Genomic DNA, 19,601 nt, shown 5'->3' with positions numbered 1-19,601 from the left:
TTTCCCTATACGTATTTTTATATGCAAACGTTGTTTCTAAATGAATAACCTTACGCTAATGAGGATATCCTATTTAAAAAAATATTTAAGAACACATGTATGTGTTTGTTTTTTTAATCTTCCTCAGCTCTAATCAAGCTTAAGTGGTGGAAATTCAATATTTGTGTTTAGTTACATTATGCAATGATCAGTTTAGAAAAGAGTTATGAAAAATTCATTTTTCCGGGGCACGAACAACTGTCTGCTTTGATGACAAACCTCACATTTAGTTTTATACCCTACATCTCAGAAAAGCAATCTTTCATATAATATAAAAGAGCACATCACAAGTCAGTAACCACAAAAAAGCTCACGCTACTCTGCAAGATCTATGCTATTGTTAAGCAAAGTTTCAAATATGTGTGGTCACAAAGTATTGGAAACTCTACAAGCGGTAAACAGGACCTAGTGTCAGCAATATATCTTAAAAAAAAAAAAAAAAAGAAACTCGGTAACATTACTGACACTTCAGTTGCAGAAAATACTGCACAGCTTCAATGTTTCTCTTTGAATTTCCAAATCTAATCACAATTACAAATCCAGTTATTTCATCAATGTGAGCCCTTCCAAAGGGAATGGAAGAACAGCAAATCCCAATGGATATCCGAGTCCTGCAACAGGGATGATGTAATATATAAAAATAGACATCCTCTGACAGAAGCTGCAAGTCGAGTAAATAACACACTGCATGTCATTAATTTTGCATTAGCTTGCCAGTAGACATTACTAAAAGGATGATGAACTAACAATTTTGTTTTGCTTCGGGTGCTACACAAAATAAAATGATAGCATTTCTCGTATATTAACAATAATACATAACATACTACATAACCTTAAACAGCAATAGTCCCTTTCAACACGGAGGAAGGAAAGAAGCCGTGTGACTAAAAACATTGCGTTTTGCGACAAACACAGAACACAGGGATGGGAATTACATATTGTCATAATAACATTACCAGGGGCTGTTCCCATAATGAAACATCCAACTCCTATACAAAAAATGGTTAATGGGAACTGCCCAAATCATCTCAGGAATTTCATATTTCAGATAAAACTGCCCCACAATATTTGTAGCGTCTCACTTCAAAATACACCTGCATATGTAACACAGACACGCGCTTCAGGAATTAGCATTACTCCATGCGTTCAATTATTACAAATACTATGTATATCTACTTAGTATTTTGTATTACTTCCTAGCATGATGATCAGTCTCATTCCAAGAGTAGATTGTCACCATCATAGAATAATAAAACCAGCTGCTTTTGAAATTGCACACTTAATTTTGTAAACGAACAAAAGCAACTAAACAGATAGCTTTCCTGGTAAAAGGAACTTTCCACTTGCACTTGACAATGTTAAGAACTAGCCCCTTTCTTTTATTAATGGAATGATCATTACAGTTTATTTCATTTTAAATATAAACATTAGAAATATTAAATAAATTATTTTAAACTGAATGTGTTATCACTAGAGACAAATTTGTTTCTGCAAACAAAAACAGAAAGGTGTTTAATCACACATGCAAAAACATGTGATTAAATCACCCTCACATACCACGACACTTCCCGTCGGCAATACACTGCAAATTTAGGTGTGTGTACAATTATGTTTTGGATACCATTTCTGTGCTTATATTACTTAAATTAATTAGTTTCATATCCAGGAACAGAATGAGTCCAGTCCAATTTTTATTTAAGTGAGATGACTTTTTTGCTTTCATTTTGCATGTGGCACATAACAGGACCTTCTCAGCTTCCTTTCTCCTTGCTCTTCACATTCATCCTCTATCTGGGGGAAAACTAAACTAGCATCCTGTTCAAAAACGGAATCTATTTAAATAGGCTCAGCTGCCATAACACATACGAGTCTCTAAAGCCAAACCCCTCAAACATCCTGCTTCCCCAAACATTTTTGGCGACCAAGTGTACCTGACTAAGATCCCCCGTAGCTTTTCTGTGCCTTTTTCCCTTTGTAAATAGACTTGCACAACACTTCCAAGGTCAAGGATGGTTTTTTTTCACCCCCACGACCTCACCATATCTTTTATACCTGTCTATAACGTCAAGCTTTCAATGTGTCCACACCTCCTCGTTCATTGCCCTATCAAATAATTTTCTTAGACTTGGCAAATTAGCTTAGATGTAGTTATTTCTTCCTAAAAGCAAGTTTTATTAATGCTAATACTCACAATTGATTCTGTGGTTTGCTTTTTGCTTTATTAAGTGAACTTGTATTAGAATGAAAGTGCCAGATAATCCTAAAAACCATCAGATACAATGAAAGCTGAAGCTATTTACAGGGTTGAAAGATTTGACAGTATTCCTTTAAACTGCTTTCTTGTAGATCGGGTATCTGACAATTGTTCCTACTGATTCAAACTAAAACAACTGATATTCTATATGTAATAACGATGACTAAGTACACTACTATATTGGCATCAATTTACAATGTAGAATACAATGCACTAAGAAGAATACATTCTAGAAGGTATATCACAATACTGTAAAGTCCACATTGCTGCGAAGCAAGCACATATGAGGCGTTTCATGATCATTTGTAGTGTCCGTGGAAAGACACCCAGCAATATGTATTTTACAACATGAGCATAAACACACATGCAGAGAAGTAACTGTGTTATGCTGGTTTTTAACATGAAGCCCTCTCCCAAATTATACTGGACTTCTGTAACAAAGTCCTAAAATACAATCAGCTTTTTTGAATTCTCATCTGTTATATTAACCACAAGAATACACTGCTTGTCATCTTGTAAACTTCCACATTGCTTCAGTAGCCACACACACTGAACAAAGGAAAACTAGGCTTTTGATCAAGTTCAGGCAGAAAAATTTAAAATTCATATTTTTTTTAAAATCCTTCCCTAAATGTGGAAGTATGACATACAACAGCTTTGTTGATTTTTAAAATGTAATTTTGCAGACAAAGGAAAAGGCAAATTTGTTTCATAAGACAGGACAATCTGAACATAAATTTTCAATATAGGACATTTTAGACCCTCAGCAGACAACGTAAATGCAAATAGTATCAAGGAAATAAGGCTATTTTGCCAATGCTTTGCACTAAGTATTAGTTATAAGAGACAAGGGGGGCAGGAAGCAAGGTTTCTACAATTTGCTACTAAGTGAGCAGCTTCTAATACTTTTTAAAAAAATATTTGAAAAGCTAGAAAAAAAACCCTCATACTTATTTTTTCAGGTAGTCATGGCTGCAGGTGAGACTTGACTCAGCAACATTATACATATGGTTTCATTTCCAGCCCTCTTCTCACTCAAATTTTCAGTCACCTCCTTCAAATAAAATCCAGAGGGTCAATATTTGCCTGCCCTTAACGCATCGGCACGATGACTGGCTCCATAGCACAATGTGTGAGGATAAAATTGTTGCATGCTCGTAACTTGGGGAAGAAGCCGGGGTTATTGATGGCTCCATGCCCACTGCTCTTTTCCTTCCGACACCGGGTAAACGGATTGTCCCCTCACGTGAATCTCAAGCTGAATGGGATAAGAAAGGCTACTCAATGCGGAGAGACCTTTTGCGTGGATTTCAGCAGCTGGGTTAAAAAAGCCCGGCTGAGGAGGCACTAGTGGCAATTTTCATAAGCCTCTGAACTAATTCAAATCTGGACAGATTCTCACAGAGTCAAAACCCACACACTATACTTTCTGTTCAGGGCTACTCACAGGTGCTTCAGTGTTTTATTTACAGGCCTACCTGCAGCGCTCTAAATAGCCCCCAGTAAGCTTTGGTATTTTACCTTTAGCAAAGCAAAGGCTACGGGTCAGACTAGTAAAAGCCCACATCTCAGTTTACATATCAAGTCCAAGGCACAGGACATACAGACTATCACAAACCAGGGGTTTATAAATTACTACTCATAAACTCTGTGCCACTAAAGAACAGCATCTTATTTTGGACAAAGTTCTTTCCCTTTACGAACTTCCGTTAATTTACACGAAATATGTCATGCATTATATACACAATAACCAGCTCAGCAACACTCAGACAGGGCATGACCACTTCTTCATGGATGCACTAAAGCAGCCACAAAGCTTATTGTCAGTAAAGCATTACAACAAAGTCTACTCTTTTTTAAATTCACTCCTCAGGTGACTATTCTATTTTAAAGTTTGTTTGGTTGTGGTTTTTTTTTCCTTTTTTTTTTTTTAAAATTGGCCTAAAGCAGAAGAAAAGTCATGTAGGTTCTTGGGAGAAAGGGTCCACGCTCTTTCAGTCAAGTCGTTCAAAGAAAAAAAAAAAAAAGGGCTTTTCACTGAAAACATTAAGTAGCCTTAAGTATAGATACACGCAGAAAGAAAATCCACATTCAGAAGTTAAAATCCAATTTCTGTTATTAAGTAAGGAGATGTTAACGCTAATCTAGTTAAAATCACTTTCTGACACATTAGAAGCACAAGCAAAAATTTTCTATCAAAAAAATCAGAACAAGGCTTTCCAGATTCAAGTAAGAACAGCTCAACCTAAACTTACTAGGCTTTTTTTTTCCTACCTTGAAAAAGAACAGATCTGTTTTACCAAACCACAAATGGAGGCAAAAAGGATGCCATTTTATCGGTCTGATAAAACACATTCGTTTTATTTCCATACGTTATGAGGTTTCTCTTTTCCTCACCCTAGAAATCAGCAACACTTGTTCCAAAAGTAACATGCCAAAGTACGATATTCAACATTAGATTTCACTTCAAATGGTCCTTCAAGCATTAGGGTAAGTTATCAAAATACTACGAAGTATTTCAAATTCCTATCGTAATTTGAGAAGCACATTATCACTCTCGACATAATATTTTAGTAACCATAGGTTACTTAATGCCAAGTGACCATTCCACTGAAAAACTGCTGAGCACTGATCGGAAGATAAGAAACTGGGTTCCTAGAAGAAACGTAGCAGACATATTGAAGAAAGAAGGCATTTTAGCACTTGCCTATGACAGTGGAACCGTATTGAAATTTGAACCCTCTAGGTCTTTTAGATAAAGAAATGAATTGAATAATGTGACACAGAAGGAACTTTAAAAATAAACACATTTCCTGATAAAATATCAGAAGAATTGATTAAAGTAATATATGAGGAAAGGAAGAATTTTGAAGCTAAAAAAATAGTTTTAATTTGTTTTCGACTCTATCACAAGAGATTTCTCAAGCACACTAGTGGGGATGTTTATCAGTTTGACAAGACACATTCTATCAAACATTGTATTTGGTGGATGCTCAGTATTTACTCACTTTGGCATTGACAAATGCAATTACAAAAACAAGTTAAGTTTAAAAGACGCCACTCAGATATTCAGATTACTCTGACTGCATTTGAGATCCAAGGTCAGACAAAACTTCTATATTTTGTTTGGTTTGGTACCATTCCAAGGTACTTGGACTCACCCAGGCACACTATTCTCCCTAGCTTGGCAAGCCTATGTTTCAAATAATGACCATTTACACATACTTTGACAGGAGCCTGCAAACTCCAGCTTCTGTATACCAAATCAGTACGCATCATCAGAACAGAAGACAAGCAAGAAGCACTCTTGTAAGTTTTCAGCTAACAAAAACTTTTTGTTGCTTCTTTGGTGCTCATCTTGTCGCACTCCATTTCCCTCTCCTACTGACATATAGATAGTAAACAGCAACAAGGGCCCTATTTTTTTAAATCAAAATCAAAGATTAAGTCCTCCATGTCATGGAAGAGACACTTGAGTGAAATGTCTTTCAAACATTTAATATTTTGCATATACCGTTTGCTTATTGTTCTCTGTTTTCTCTAAATCACAGGACGTCAAAGCAAGGAAGAAAGGTCAATCAGGCTGGGCAAGAGACACTGTGCTGTCACCAAATTCCACATTGACATTAGTATTTTTACATCATAGTGAGATTGCCCAAGTATCAAAGCAAAGGCTAGGAGGCAATTTTAGTCATAACATTGCATATCAGTATTATGATATCACACTGCAAACCCACAAGTAAATTGTTAGTGGACCATACACAGTAAGTTACAATACCTGAGGTTTAGTGCATTCCTGTGAGCCAAAATGAAATGAATGCCATATAGGAGGAAAGGAAAAGATGAACATTATCAGACATGCCATAGTACATTCCACCACTATGAAGATAATGTTAAAATTATGTTAATGAGGGTCCACCATCCCCTACAAGTTGACTCTATTGCAGAAAGCCATGCCACAACTGAGAACACTGCATTTAATTTTCAATTCTTGAAAAGCACAGCCATGCAGCTTCATTTAAGCTCTAAGTTTCACACTGCATTTTCACAAAGATATAGAAAACTTTCTTCAGAAAATACTGTTTGAACTTTCTGAAGAAAAGCACTCAGAGACTACTGCAAATAAAGCATTAATAATTTATCAACAACAACAACAAAAATCATTCTACATGGTAGCTACAGATTTAGAGTAAAACAAAGTATAAGAAAATTACACATTTTGTGAAGATTTTGAGGATGCTATCAAAGCAGCTTTATTAGTTTGAATCTCATGTACCTAACACCTAAACCAGAACATAACCACAGGGAAGAGCAAACTTGAAAACAAATGCATCATGTTAATCCTTTTCAAATTTGGCTTTAGCATGTTATTTACTGCAATATCTGAACATATGCATTTTTTTAATGCTTCTTCCATTATTTATCCAAAATTAAGAAGTAGAATCAAAGATGAGACCCTGACAGGTGCTGACCAAAGAACGGATGGGCAACAAGCCCACAAGATATGTGCTATAAATATGCTTTGAATTCCTATATGTTTCCAAAAAACCCCTGCTTTCTACAGTCAATTTTTCAAGAAATTAAGACTAAAACAATGAGGTCAAGAGACATAAAATAGGAAGGGAGAAAAGACAATGCAGCCTTTAACACATATGGTTAAAGCGATAGAAAGAATACTGGTAGTATAAGTGAATGAGAGAACGACGTATACAAGATCACCAAATACTGTAAAAATAGGAGGGAATGGGCCAGCATGAAGAGTCTTCACTACATTGTAAAACTCATTTGAGCTTATTTGACTCTATTTTCTTTGGGGAGGGGTGGGGAGAAAAGTCAGTCACATGCATCATATTACACTTTTTAAAGCAACATTTGACTGTAATTACTGCAAATTTTACAGTTTATTTGGCAATCTCTTCCAACTCAACATGAAATCTTGCTTGCAATGAATTTCCCAACACATACACGAAATCATTATGAACTCTCACAACAGAACGACACATAATGGGCTCTTGCTCTTAGCACCAGTTAAGCTCACAAAAACTCATTAGGCATACCTAAAGTGAAATTTATACAACAGGCAAGGACCTCCGAATGCAAATGGCACTGTGTGTAATCTAATCATTGCCCTTCTAGAGTTAAATAAAAATCACACTTGAACTGTTTGCTAAGCACAACATACATATCTAAATACAACCAAAAGTAATTCTTCCTGTAATTCCTACAAAGTACAATACCACATACTTTTTTTTTTTTTTTTCCCCCCCAAAAAACAGACCAGTAAATCTTCAAACCAAGTGAACTGGCTCAATCCATATTAAATTTAGAGGCAATTAAAACTGCACTGAAAATTAAACCATTAAAAGCTGTTGTATAAACAAAAACAAATTGTTGGCATAAAATGTAATTATTCAACTCATGAGGAAAAGCCTGTATAATTAACAGATGTAATCAAACATCTACACACTTACAGACACACACTGAATATACAGGGAACTGGCAAACAAGTTAAGGAATAAGGATAAAGAAGGAAAAATGGAAAAAACCTACAACTGCAATGGGTCGAAGACAGTATTTCAAAAACACCAAAGCTCTAATCCTGCAAATTTTTACGCATGTAGCTTACGTCGTGCAAAATTCAGCCCAATGAACTCAATGAGATTAAATATGTACAAAGTTATTTATGCCTGTGTCTTTATGGTTCTAGCAGATTTGGGGGTTTAAACAAATAAATGAGAGCCAAAGACAAACAGCTTTTCCAGTATTTTGCTTACAGTTGAAATCACCACCAACCAAACATTAATCTAATAGAGCTTTTCTCAATTTAAAAGCCATATAAAATATTTTGCAGACTAAATTGTAATTATTAGTTTATTTTCATCTCAAGAAAAAGCCTGGAAACTTTCAACATGTAAGATTACGCCCCCTAAAAAAAAAAAAAAAAAAAAAAAGAAATCAAGTAAAATGACCAAATGATCTCCAAATGATCTTGATAATGGGCAGACTATGTAGCTCACTGAAACCCAAGCATAAAGGGCTCGAGGCAGACACCAGTAAAGGTTAATTTGACATTCAAGTTCTGGATACCAAAAAGAAACAACAGATGTAATCCAAGTATTTGGCCTACTGCAATGCAGCACAGTTAGCAACTGTTATCATAGAGGAGAATGAGTGCTTCACTAACGGAACTTTTAACACTGTACACTAAACTATTTTTACGTAACTTAATATCAAAAGGAAATGAGAACACAGTTTCTTTCAAAATTTCAAATAATGACTAGAATGCTAAGAAATAATATATGACATTCACGGTCATAAGAAATGTGCTTTCAACTCTGAACTGAGATGCAAGCTGCACACATGTTCACATACTGATGGGCCAAATTCACGGTATTTTAAGGGGAAACCTCCCTACAGAAGCACACTTCTTTAAAGATACCAGCAAGCTTAGCCATTTTGATTGTTTTATTTCCAGTAATTTTCCTGTTTATGTTTTTGTGGAGCATAAATACAGACAACTTACCGTATGGTAGCCTCTAGGTAGAGGTGGCTTCCCCACGGGATAAGGGTCAACAGTATCAATAATTGTTTGTCGCTCCCCTTTTTGGTTGATTTTCCTAAATCTTCTTCGAGATTGCCTATGAGAAGCTTGACGCTGAAAATACTCTTCATTTTCATCCATGTAATCAACCTACAACAGATGCAAGAGTGTCATTTCCCCCAAGAAATAAAAATGTTGGTAGAAAAACAACAAATCCTATTCAAAAAAAAAAAAAAAGCAGTTAGCTTTGAATTTCCTGCATTTTCAGCACTGACTGAAGCCACCACGGAAAAAAAAAAAAAAGATAAAATAAAATCAACATTGGTATGAACAGCATCACTGAATACGACCACTTTTCAAAAATGACAGAAGAAAAATTCTCCCTTCTTCACCCCCTTCTTACTCTTGCACAAATATAAACATTTCACCACTCAATACGTTACAAGAAGAAAACTGGTATGAGAGACCACTTTGGTAGTTTTCCTGCTGACCTCTATTTGTCCCTTGGGATCTTCCCTAGCTAACCTACAGCAAAGGCTTCACTCTCCAATAGGCAGCACTGGTTTTATTATTTACCTCAAATATTTTGAGGGCGTAAAAGAAGGACTTCTAACAGACTGGATTTACGTAAAAACAAATCAATTCAAAACAACAGGGAAAATAAAAAATACCTATTAGGTATATCCTAACATAAAATTACTCTTCTCAGTTTCAGCGTCTTCCAAGTAAAAGTCCTAAATTACTACATAACAGTATACTGCAATAAAAATATCTGAACGAGGAATTCTGGTTTTCCTGAAAGAGAACAATCTTTTTACAGTATAACTCGGCTGAAAATCAACATCTCTTCCGTGTTCACCCTATTCATAGAAACCTTACTCAAGATTAACAGGCAAATGAGAAAAAAGAAAGCCAACCTTTCAGCACTGGCTCTATATGGGGATTCAGTTAACTCCTTCTATGCAGTTCCACCCCCTAAGGATAAACAGTATTTATGAAGATGCAAAGAAGAGCTTATGAGGCACCTTGCAAGGTTCCTCTATATTTTTTTCAACGGGGAAAAGAAATATTAGACAAAATACTCCTACGAATTTGTGGCGTGTCTGTGTCAGAAGTGTCACATACTAGTCAGCTCCTGTCACTTAACTTTCAGTGTACGAACACAAGGGGGTGAGCACAGTCCCTGGTTCACCAGGAAGAGCTGGTAACGCTTACCTCCTCACCACTGAGGTGATCTACTGCAGATCTGACACTCACACCCGACACCTCTCCCGCCTCTCCTCCCCACAGAGTGACCCCATCCAGCCCTGAGACTGAAAGTTACTGTGCCCAACAAACTCTGGGGATGGGGTTCTTTCTAGTCAAGGTACAATTATTCCTTTGAAAGGCTGGACTGAAGTGAAGTGTTCAATTTCAGCTTTCCCAAAACTCTAGAAGTTGGTTTTTTTGGACTAAGATGACTCATGTGGGAGTACCTCCCCTGACCCAATATTATCCATCAGTCTAGTAGATTCCTTCTGGAATCTTGTTGTTTAGTCATCTCCCTTCCCTATACCTATCTTTATATCACTCTTCTTTATAACTTATCAAGGCACACACGAGACAGAGATATCCACACAGCTACCACCACCCAAATTGTATACCTCTAGAGAACAAATCTGGGACAACAAGCTGTTTCCCGAACTTGTGGTCAGATGGGAGTTACACAAACTGGCCAGCCAAATTGGGGGGCCAATACAGGGGCAAATGGGGAGGCAGAAGGGGCTGCTTTTGAGGAGCTGCTCCTTTACAAAATAAAGTTACAGAGAGCTTTAGTTAGGGATAGCAAAAAGGCAATTGGCATTTCTCACATATGCCTTCTGTGTCTTCTACTATTTTGTATTAGCTTCCTAAAATAATTTGCTTAATTAGAATTAGAAGAGGGAGATATATCATCAAACATCTGCCAGAAAAAGCTACCATTATACAATCATCTTTATCTGTTTACAGTGAAATCACAAAGAGCTTAAAACCCACAAAAGCATGCCTACATTTGCATAAAGTTAAAAAGCTACTTTTTTTTCTACCGATCAACTTTAAGCAAGTAACCTAATCTCTTCTACAAGCCCAAAGCTATACCACAATTTTCTGAGCTTCTCCAAGTTTTACAGAAACTGTCATTTTTTCAGAAAAAAAAAAAAAAAGTTTAGCGCCACAGCCTATATTTGAGCTATCATCTCTACATGGCTTAGATCATTGTCATACCTTATTATGAAGTGGTGACTATGTCAGTGACAGAAAAAAACCCCACGTTTAGCCCATTGATTGTGCATTTGTTCAGATGATGCACCCTGAGGTGGCAACTAAGAACTTTTTGAGCCTGCGAACCCTCAGAGACGATGCTATTCTGGCACTGGACTACAAGCAGATACTGCTGACGAAGTAACCTTCACCCAGAAGTCAGCAGAATTTTAAAAATGTTCAAACTGCTTCTTAAAACGTCAGGCAGCAGATGATAAATTTAATTAGAATCAAACATTAACTACTTATGCTAACCTGAGATTAACACTTTAAAGCATCTATTGCTTACCTATAATAATACAGCAGCTTTAAAAAAAAAAAACCAAAACACACACACAAAGAGTTCTACTATTTGGCTAGCACAAGAAAACTTTATTTTTTTTAAGAAATATGCAAAAGTAAATGTAACAGCAATATAAAAGGTGCCTTTATCACTCAAACAATGCAAGTATGTGTGCAAAGAATGGCAAGAAAGTTATTTATGACATCTTAGATTTATGAAAAGATTGCATGCAGAACAGAAAACTTCGAGTTTTATTAGAAGCTGAAATGTTACCAAAGCTGGTCTGTAAAATTTAAAGGCAACTGAATGAAAATATTCTTACCACAATCATTTCGGATGGCTCTAAAACAATGCATTCACAGCCACGCCTGAAGCTTCCTGCGGAACGCTTGCCAAAACTGAAGAACAAAAATACATCCATCAGAACAAAAATCAGAGCTATAACACAATCCCTAAGCATATTTACATCTTCTCCCGGTATTGTCAAGCGTAGAAAAAAACGTACATACCTCTGCACAATACAAGTTTCACGCATATGTCCTTCGACAAGTAACTGATACCCAAGGACATCAAGCACTGTGTTTTTTTGTCTTTACGTAGTTTATTAGGAGTATTTGCTAGATAATTCTATTAACCCTAAAACCAGTGTCAATCAAGTGCTGCCTACTGAAGATGCACGGTTGATTCTGAACTACATTACAGAGTTTGATCTAGTATCTTCTGACATTACAGTATTAAGTTACTTAAGCCATCTGCATTTCTATGAAGAAAGCTAACTAGCATACCAAGGAAAGAATGAAAAGGCTATCAACTTCAATTAGCTGTGTTCTTTACTTAAAATAAATAATTAACATAAGGATGCTGCATGTGAGAGTATTCCCAAATTGAACAGATGAGGACAAAAGGTTGTTCTGCCTTTCATGACACATTCCCACCTTAGTGCAGTAATTAAGCACGATACTGTTTTGCTTCCTGTGGGATAAAGTAGAGAGCTATTTTAGTTTCAGTTTCTGAAGTGCTCTGCCCATATTAATGAATGTGTGTGTCTGCAAGACTTAACAGCAAAGAATCCTCAAAATGCAGCTGTAAAGGTGGAGTGCAGAGAACCAGTACATAATTCAGTGAAATACAAGATCTTCCTGGTTAAATCCTTAATCGTGAGTCATCGGAGTGGAAGAAAAGACAACCGGTTAAAGTTTGTTTCTGGGGTGTGTGCTTCACCCTCCGGCTAGTTCATATTTAAGCCTGTCAGGTCAATGTCGGAGCTTTCCAGTCGCAGAGAGGCAGGGCAGATGACAAAATGCCCGGAACTTCAGGACCCCTCTTATAGCCTGCTGGAACAATCCTGCCCTAAAATTTGGCAAGAGCCAATGCAACTATTTAGCCTTTTTCCCTTTCTTCAACTGTGCAACTGGCACGGGAAACCTTCCTACCTGAAGTTCACAGGGTAACAGGTATTAAATAAGTTTATGAAAAACAAACCCGACTCAATAAAATTGTAAAATCTGAATTTTAACCAACCCTGTAATGCACAGGGTGACACACTTAAGCTCCGATGTTTGTGAAAAGTAGCTTTTTTTAAACTTTACCTCATAACAAGCAAACTGAAGTTCATATACGATTCGGAACTGTATATCTAGCCAGTTTATATCTATTCTCCTGTCCCGCCTGGCAATTAGTAGAAATGAACAATTTAACTTGCTACCCCAAAGGCTAATCTCTTGACAACAGCACGTTTATAGCTCAAAAAGAAGGCAGTCAGATATTGAAAAGAAATGCCAGCTGTGCTTATTCATCAAAATAATAATCGCATTTAATGGTACATGGGACTTCTACAATAGAAAAAATTTTCCAGAATACTAAGCCTCTTGAAAAGAAACATTCAATAAAGAAGCCTCTCGACAAAATGTGTATTTTCCTAGAGGCAAACACATGCTTCCTCCCGTAGTCCAGCAACAAAACACAGGGTGCTTTACTCTACAATGCCATCTTGAATTTTATACAATTTCAACTACTCTTAAAGATACCAGAAAATGAAGCCATTATCTTGATTCATTAGACTGTTGCAAAAGCGACAAACTTATTTTCTTGGTCATTAACCTGATCCACATGCACAGTTTTTCCTTAAAAAAAAAAAAAAAAAAAAAAAAAAAGGAAAGGAGGGGGAGAGAGAAGAAAGTAAATCAACTCATTGATTGAAAAACAACAATGCAAAAACGGTGATTAGGAAGTCAATTTATTTGATATTCTAATTGAAATTAAACACAGAAATAGTCCCTTTCCTCTTGCAGATTCTTGTCCCCCTCTTCATAACCATTGGTTTTAGTCTAGAGTGCACTACTGTAGTATTTTTTTGCCAGCCCATTTTCTAGCCTCATAGCAAACAATAATTTCACCAGAAAATGCATATGCACTTTTCCACTCCACCATTTCTTCTTCTTCTATTGCTGTCTCTAAGCATCAACTTTAAACTTCTGCCTGTTGCTAATCACTGCCGACATCCAAAAGTTTCAAGCTTTAGCAAACACAGTAAAAAGAAAAAGCTGTACTTTGGATGTGCTTTTCTATTCTTGAATAACTTGTTTGGATTTTACCCTTCTGCACAAGGAAACAGGCAGTCAACATATTAAGACAGAAGGCACACACTGAATTACTATAAAGAAAACTCTTGATTTCTGTTCCCGGTTACACACTGGTTCTCACAGCAAATAACCACGTTATCGCTGCACTGCTCAGATTCCTATGACAGCACAAAATTTATCAGAGCAGACAGTGCATCACACGTATATATTATCTTTGACCAAAGATCACAAGACAATGCAGGCTGCAAACAAACTTTGTAATCTTTGTGAAGTTTTGTAGGCAAGAAGACAAGTAAATCGAGGCAGAAGAAAGTTAAATGACCTTTCAAGTGTTGCAGTTCTCAGACATGACATGCCAGCCAAACCTCCTGACTTCCAATCTGCTGCTGAAAATTCATCATCAGCGAGGAATTCACATAATGAGTGAAAATCAGGAAATTCTCTTGTCACTGTCCACTACGTCTGGACACTTCAGAAGTGTCCACCTCTTGCTGTGGTAGAACATCCACCACAGTATTGCATACTAGCTGTTGTAGAACCACACTTCGATACCTACACATGGTGACACAAACAAATACCTGTTGACACACGACTTAGAAAAACAGTTGGGATCTCAGGGCACTGCCAATCCTACTGTTTCAATTCAGAAGACTGATATCAAAGTCAGGGAGTCTTATCAGAATTAATTTCTCAGAGCTTCGCACAAAAGCAAAAAGCAAAGAGAAAAAAGGACTCATGTGACACTCCGCTCCACCCGAAATCCCTGGCTCTAGTAACCGGCCAGTAGGCAGAGGAAGCCACCAAACAAGCTTGATTTAATTGAAAATAAGTTACCTAAAATATTAGTAAGCAGTAAAAAGAAGCAAATACCCAACACATGATGCAGTCTGTTTAGTGAGCTGATCAAAAAGCCCAAGCTGTAAAGGCTTCTATAAAATACCAGGAGAAGAGGTTCACACAAAGGACCACAATCTGGCATGCAAACTGGCTTGAGGGATCTTAGGTATCACAAAGAAACAGTAGCAGCAAATAAAGTTTCAGCAGAAGGGCTGACAGATTATCTTCATAATACCAGCTCCATTTTAGTAACTTCTGCTAGACACTATTCTTTTCAAATTTTGATGCTAGACCAGCTTTACCACAGAAAGTAAGTTTGACTACCCAGATTTATCACAAACTATGCAGCCTACATGAGCACTAGCTAGCTAAAGTAAAACGTAGAAAGTCCTTATCAGCCAATTTCAATGGACCAGGGATTTGACAAATTTATTCCTTCCCTTACTGCAGTGTGAAATAAGCTTGTGGATGTATGACTTCACTAGGGAGCTTAAGGTTAAACCACATTTTTGTGTTTAAAACACAGTAGAGAATTTTACATAATGTACACTTCACATTCGATTGTATCATATTATTCCTTAATAATTTCACTCAAAATTGCCTTATTATGTAAAGATAAAATCTCCTCTCCTACCTAAGCCTTATTAATTTCAGCTCCTAAAAATAGCAACTATTAAGCCAGTGATGCACCTGAGAGAATCCCAGCTTTGCAACTATTTTCTCCCAATCAGTGATGTGCATGAGAGAATTTCACCAAAGGAAGCTCAGGCAGTTTAAAGTTATCTCTGCAATGGTGGCTGTCAACATGGGATATAAAGGTTATAACAGTAATTTAGATAGCCAGAAGGCTGCCTGGTTAGGATATTGCGGCCTCACCTAAATTCCCCAAAGAACCTTGTTTTGCAGCAGTTTTTCCAACACTTTTTTTTTGCTGCTACCACGTTAAGCTCTGACTTGAGGTTCCCTGAGTATTAAACTTCACAGATGCTCTCCTCAGTACCTGTCCTAGAGGCAACCTCACTTCTGGAGTCCTTTTCTATCACAGTTACTTTTATTCCCCATAAACCTACTGAATGCAGGATGTGAATATAAATCTACTTTAAAAAAAAAAAAACCTTAAAGATATACAAAACAATTTTATTTGCAGGAATTCACTTTACAGTAGCAATTTTGAAAGCGGATGATAAAAAAAACCCAAACTCTTACCAGGTTAAATATTCTCCCCAACCAACTGCTCTCTAACTATACTGTTCCCTGAATCAATTGACAAAAAGTCCAATTTCCCGCTTGACTATTCGAAAGCATTATTTCCAAGTAAATTCATTAGTACTAAAAAAACCACCTACTTTTGCTCACTATATGTATAAAAAGCAGGTATTTAATACATGTAAGTAATATACAACTCAATTTCCATTCTAATGCATTCTAAAATTGAGTTTACGCTGACTGTAGATGACAGTTCCCTCCTCAAAAAGTGTACCTCAGTACATATATATCTTACAACACACACAGTTGTCTACAGAACAGATGTACTACAGATTATAACATGCTGGATAATAGAAGACAAGTTTTAAGTGGAAGCTAAAGGCTTCCATGTTTCCCAAGTTTATACTTCCAGTTTTCACTAAAAAATAAAAACCTTTTCCATTATAAAACTACAATTAGTGCAGTGGCTAACAAACAGCAACCTTAGAATAATTTGAGGCAGCTGTCTGCATTTCTTCCCCTTCAAATTTATTAGATTTACTAACAAACCCAAACGACAACGTACCTCCATTAACTGAAACACCTAAGGATACAAGCAACGCATTAATTTCTGAAAGCACTTACGCGTAGAGACAGCCAAAACCTTCCAGGTATTGAGGGGGACTAGCTCTATCCTTTCTGTTATCATGGTGACACTGGCGGACACAGCCGTTTTCTCCAGACGTGCCCCATCCATTTCCCCAGGTCCCCAGACATACTGGTACTCGCACACACACAGATGCTCTTTTCAAAGCTCGCAGGGAAGGCGGCAGCTACTGAAGAGGGAACGTTTCCCTGTCAGCATTCAGCCCTGTCCCCTCGCCCGGGGCCTCCACATTCCTGTTTTCACGTCAGCCCAGCTCCCAAATGGAAAGTTATTTCTCAGCACTGGAATGTAAATGCATTCATCAAAAGTGATGCGGAATCTGAAGAAAACCCCGCTGACGACGCGCACCAAGAAAAGGTTTTTCAGTGAGAAGCCCTTTTCTTCCTCCCTCTTAAAGCTCAAAGATCGCTCGCAGAAAACCCAATTTCACTACTGCCAACTATGTTTCAAAACGGACATACAAAAATTTAGGTTATGCAGTCTTAACCTTTTTTTCTTTTGATATTCACCACCTTGCATTAGCTTAAAGGAGGAAGTAGTTCACACGTGAATTACAAGTCTTAGCAAAACTACATCTAAGTCTCCTCAAAGAAAGCTCCACAAAGTATGGTCATCTATATGGTGCACGTTCTTCAGCACATTTTTAAGGGCAAAATACTGTTATAGTTTTATGTATTTGTAAATACAATTTTTGGAACAAAGTTGCCGGTTTAGAATAAAGTCTATTTAATTGGCACTTCCTCTAAGTGAAAAACTATATTCCATTTAGATATGTTCTAATGCAAGGAAAAATACAAATAACACATTTTCTTGTTTCTCAAGTTCTTAGAATTTGCTATGGTACATTTATGCAAGGAAATGAATTCCATATAAATTTTGTTTCCTTAAAAAAAATCTGCAATATATTAAAAGTAGAAATATAACACATGAGCATTGCGGAGATTTATGCCAAAACTCTAGAAGTCAGGTATTGACAAGCTTTCTTTGTTCTGAAATTTTCAAGTGGGATGTACAATAAGCTTAAGATCACTGCTGTGCAATATTTGCCAATGCGGGGCATCTAAATATACACGGAGATTAAAGTAAACATTTTCCCTCTCCCACCTTCCCTGAAACCAGTCCTTTTCTCTTTGCGCCTGTGCCTGAATAGATCTGTAAGCGCAAGGCTATGCATAGTTGAGTTCAGTTTCTCACACTTTTAACATATTAACGATAAAAAGAGATCTTAAGTTACATAAACCCAATACAATTCTTTGTGAAAACTACATTGCTCCAGTTGACATCTACATTTAGGAGAATCACAGAAAACCACCAAAATGAAATACAGAGGTATTGCATTAAGCACATTTATAATTAGAAGCTATGTAAGCCAAAGAGTCTTCATTTGCGTTTGGGCAGCACCCCCACTGCAAATGCAATTACTGCCATCACTGTTTACGTTCCCGTGCTCTCTACTGCGTTTCCCATCTTCCCCCTGCTCTCCACTTCTCAGTCCCAGGGCACAGAGGAGCCACCATTCCTCTGGATGGATCACTTGCTGCACGTGCTGCTCCCTCATACCAGCACCATGACCTCGGCCATGACCAGCACCTGCTCTCCATCACCCCATCAGTTACTCCCTGGGGATACAGAAGCAAACATGGGCAGAACATCTGGTCTCTGGCAAATCCCAAAGTCAAACCTTGATGTAATAATCGACGTTTAACTTGCAACGATGCCAGAACGCGTTAGATTTAGTTCTAAAGCAAACCAGCCACGCTGAATTCCTGAATGAAATATTACAGAGCGGTATTTAGTAGATGTCTAGATGGGGGGAGAGAGGGGGAAACCAGGACTCTCTTCTATCTGCTGTTTAGGGAGATAGTAAGGGATTCAGTCAAGTTCCTCCTCCTGTATCTTTTTTTTTTTTTTAATTAAAAACCATTTTTTCATTTTGGTACCTCCAGATTAGAATTAAAAACAGCAGTCCCTCTTAATGGCTTATTCTAAGCAAGATAGGTTTTAGCTGTGTTTCCCCTGATCGTGCTGTGAAACCCAGACTGTTCCTCCACCTGACTCGCCCTTGCCGGGGATGAAAAAAAGAAGAAAGTTCCAATTTAGAAGTGTGCATACATGCACAAGCCGTCCCTAGGGGAGCGCTTAAGTGTTCTGACGAAAACTAAATTTGGCGTGGCCATTTTCTGACCCCTCAGAAAAAAGAAAAAAAAAAAAAGACAGAGGCCTTCATGCATGCAGAGCTGCTCGAACGTGAACAGCCCTCCGCTGGGGAGGGGGCAAGGGGGGAGGCAGCAGCGGCTTTCCCCACGCTTAAAGCCACACACTGGAAACTATGAAAGCAAGGGGTTTGGCAGCTAAAAGACAGAGGATCGTTATCTGATAATTTGATATATATATATATAATTGTATTATATAGGCTGATGTTTCTGATTCTCATTCAAATTAGTGCCTGCCTTTTAGGAAAAATAAGCAAGTATGTGAGTGAATCCCCAAGCTGCTCTTTGACTTGTGTTAAAATATTATTTTTAATTAAAACGTGGCAGCCATCTGCATAGCAAAATAATCAGTAGATTCACCTTTTATTTTTCTTTTAAACTTCTTTAATTCTCACAATGTCATTCTATTGATAGCACTATTTTCAGCAGGAGCAAATAGCTGCTTTACAGAGATGCTTTTCAGCTGAAAGGAAAACTGAGATGCTGGCAACGGGAATAGGAGTTGAAGAGGCATTTGCAAACCTGTCACTGTTTGCAAATCCTGGAGACGTGAGCTCACTACATACCACAGATAAGGATGATCAGACTTATCCAGTGTCACATGATAGCTTAGGTGTTTACAGGCTCTGATACAACAGCTCACCTGTCAGGGAAGGGACTCACAGCATCACAGCTGAGTACACCTCACTTAATAATACTTGGGGGGGGGGGGGGGGGGCG

General features: G+C 37.4%; 1 protein-coding gene across 4 annotated transcripts in view; it reads right to left on the bottom strand.

Moving 5' to 3' along the window:
- The window catches only part of RAPGEF2 (Rap guanine nucleotide exchange factor 2), a 195,329-nt gene that overhangs the window by 82,831 nt on the left and 92,897 nt on the right, over window positions 1–19,601 (bottom strand). For 2 of the 4 annotated variants that reach the window (XM_063335391.1, XM_063335393.1), the window contains exons 5-7: window positions 11,720–11,795; window positions 8,817–8,984; window positions 6,072–6,089 (exon numbers count right to left, since the gene is read on the bottom strand). In XM_063335391.1, coding sequence (XP_063191461.1) covers window positions 6,072–6,089; window positions 8,817–8,984; window positions 11,720–11,795 — 262 coding nt within the window. The remainder of the gene's footprint in view (window positions 1–6,071; window positions 6,090–8,816; window positions 8,985–11,719; window positions 11,796–19,601) is intronic. The other 2 variants (XM_063335392.1, XM_063335394.1) reach the window with 1 other exon arrangement.

This window comes from Chroicocephalus ridibundus, chromosome 5 (assembly GCF_963924245.1).
Source record: "Chroicocephalus ridibundus chromosome 5, bChrRid1.1, whole genome shotgun sequence".
NCBI classification, from domain to species: Eukaryota; Metazoa; Chordata; class Aves; order Charadriiformes; family Laridae; genus Chroicocephalus; species Chroicocephalus ridibundus.
Note: the sequence above shows the minus strand (reverse complement) of the source record. Positions and strands in the feature narration are given on the sequence as shown.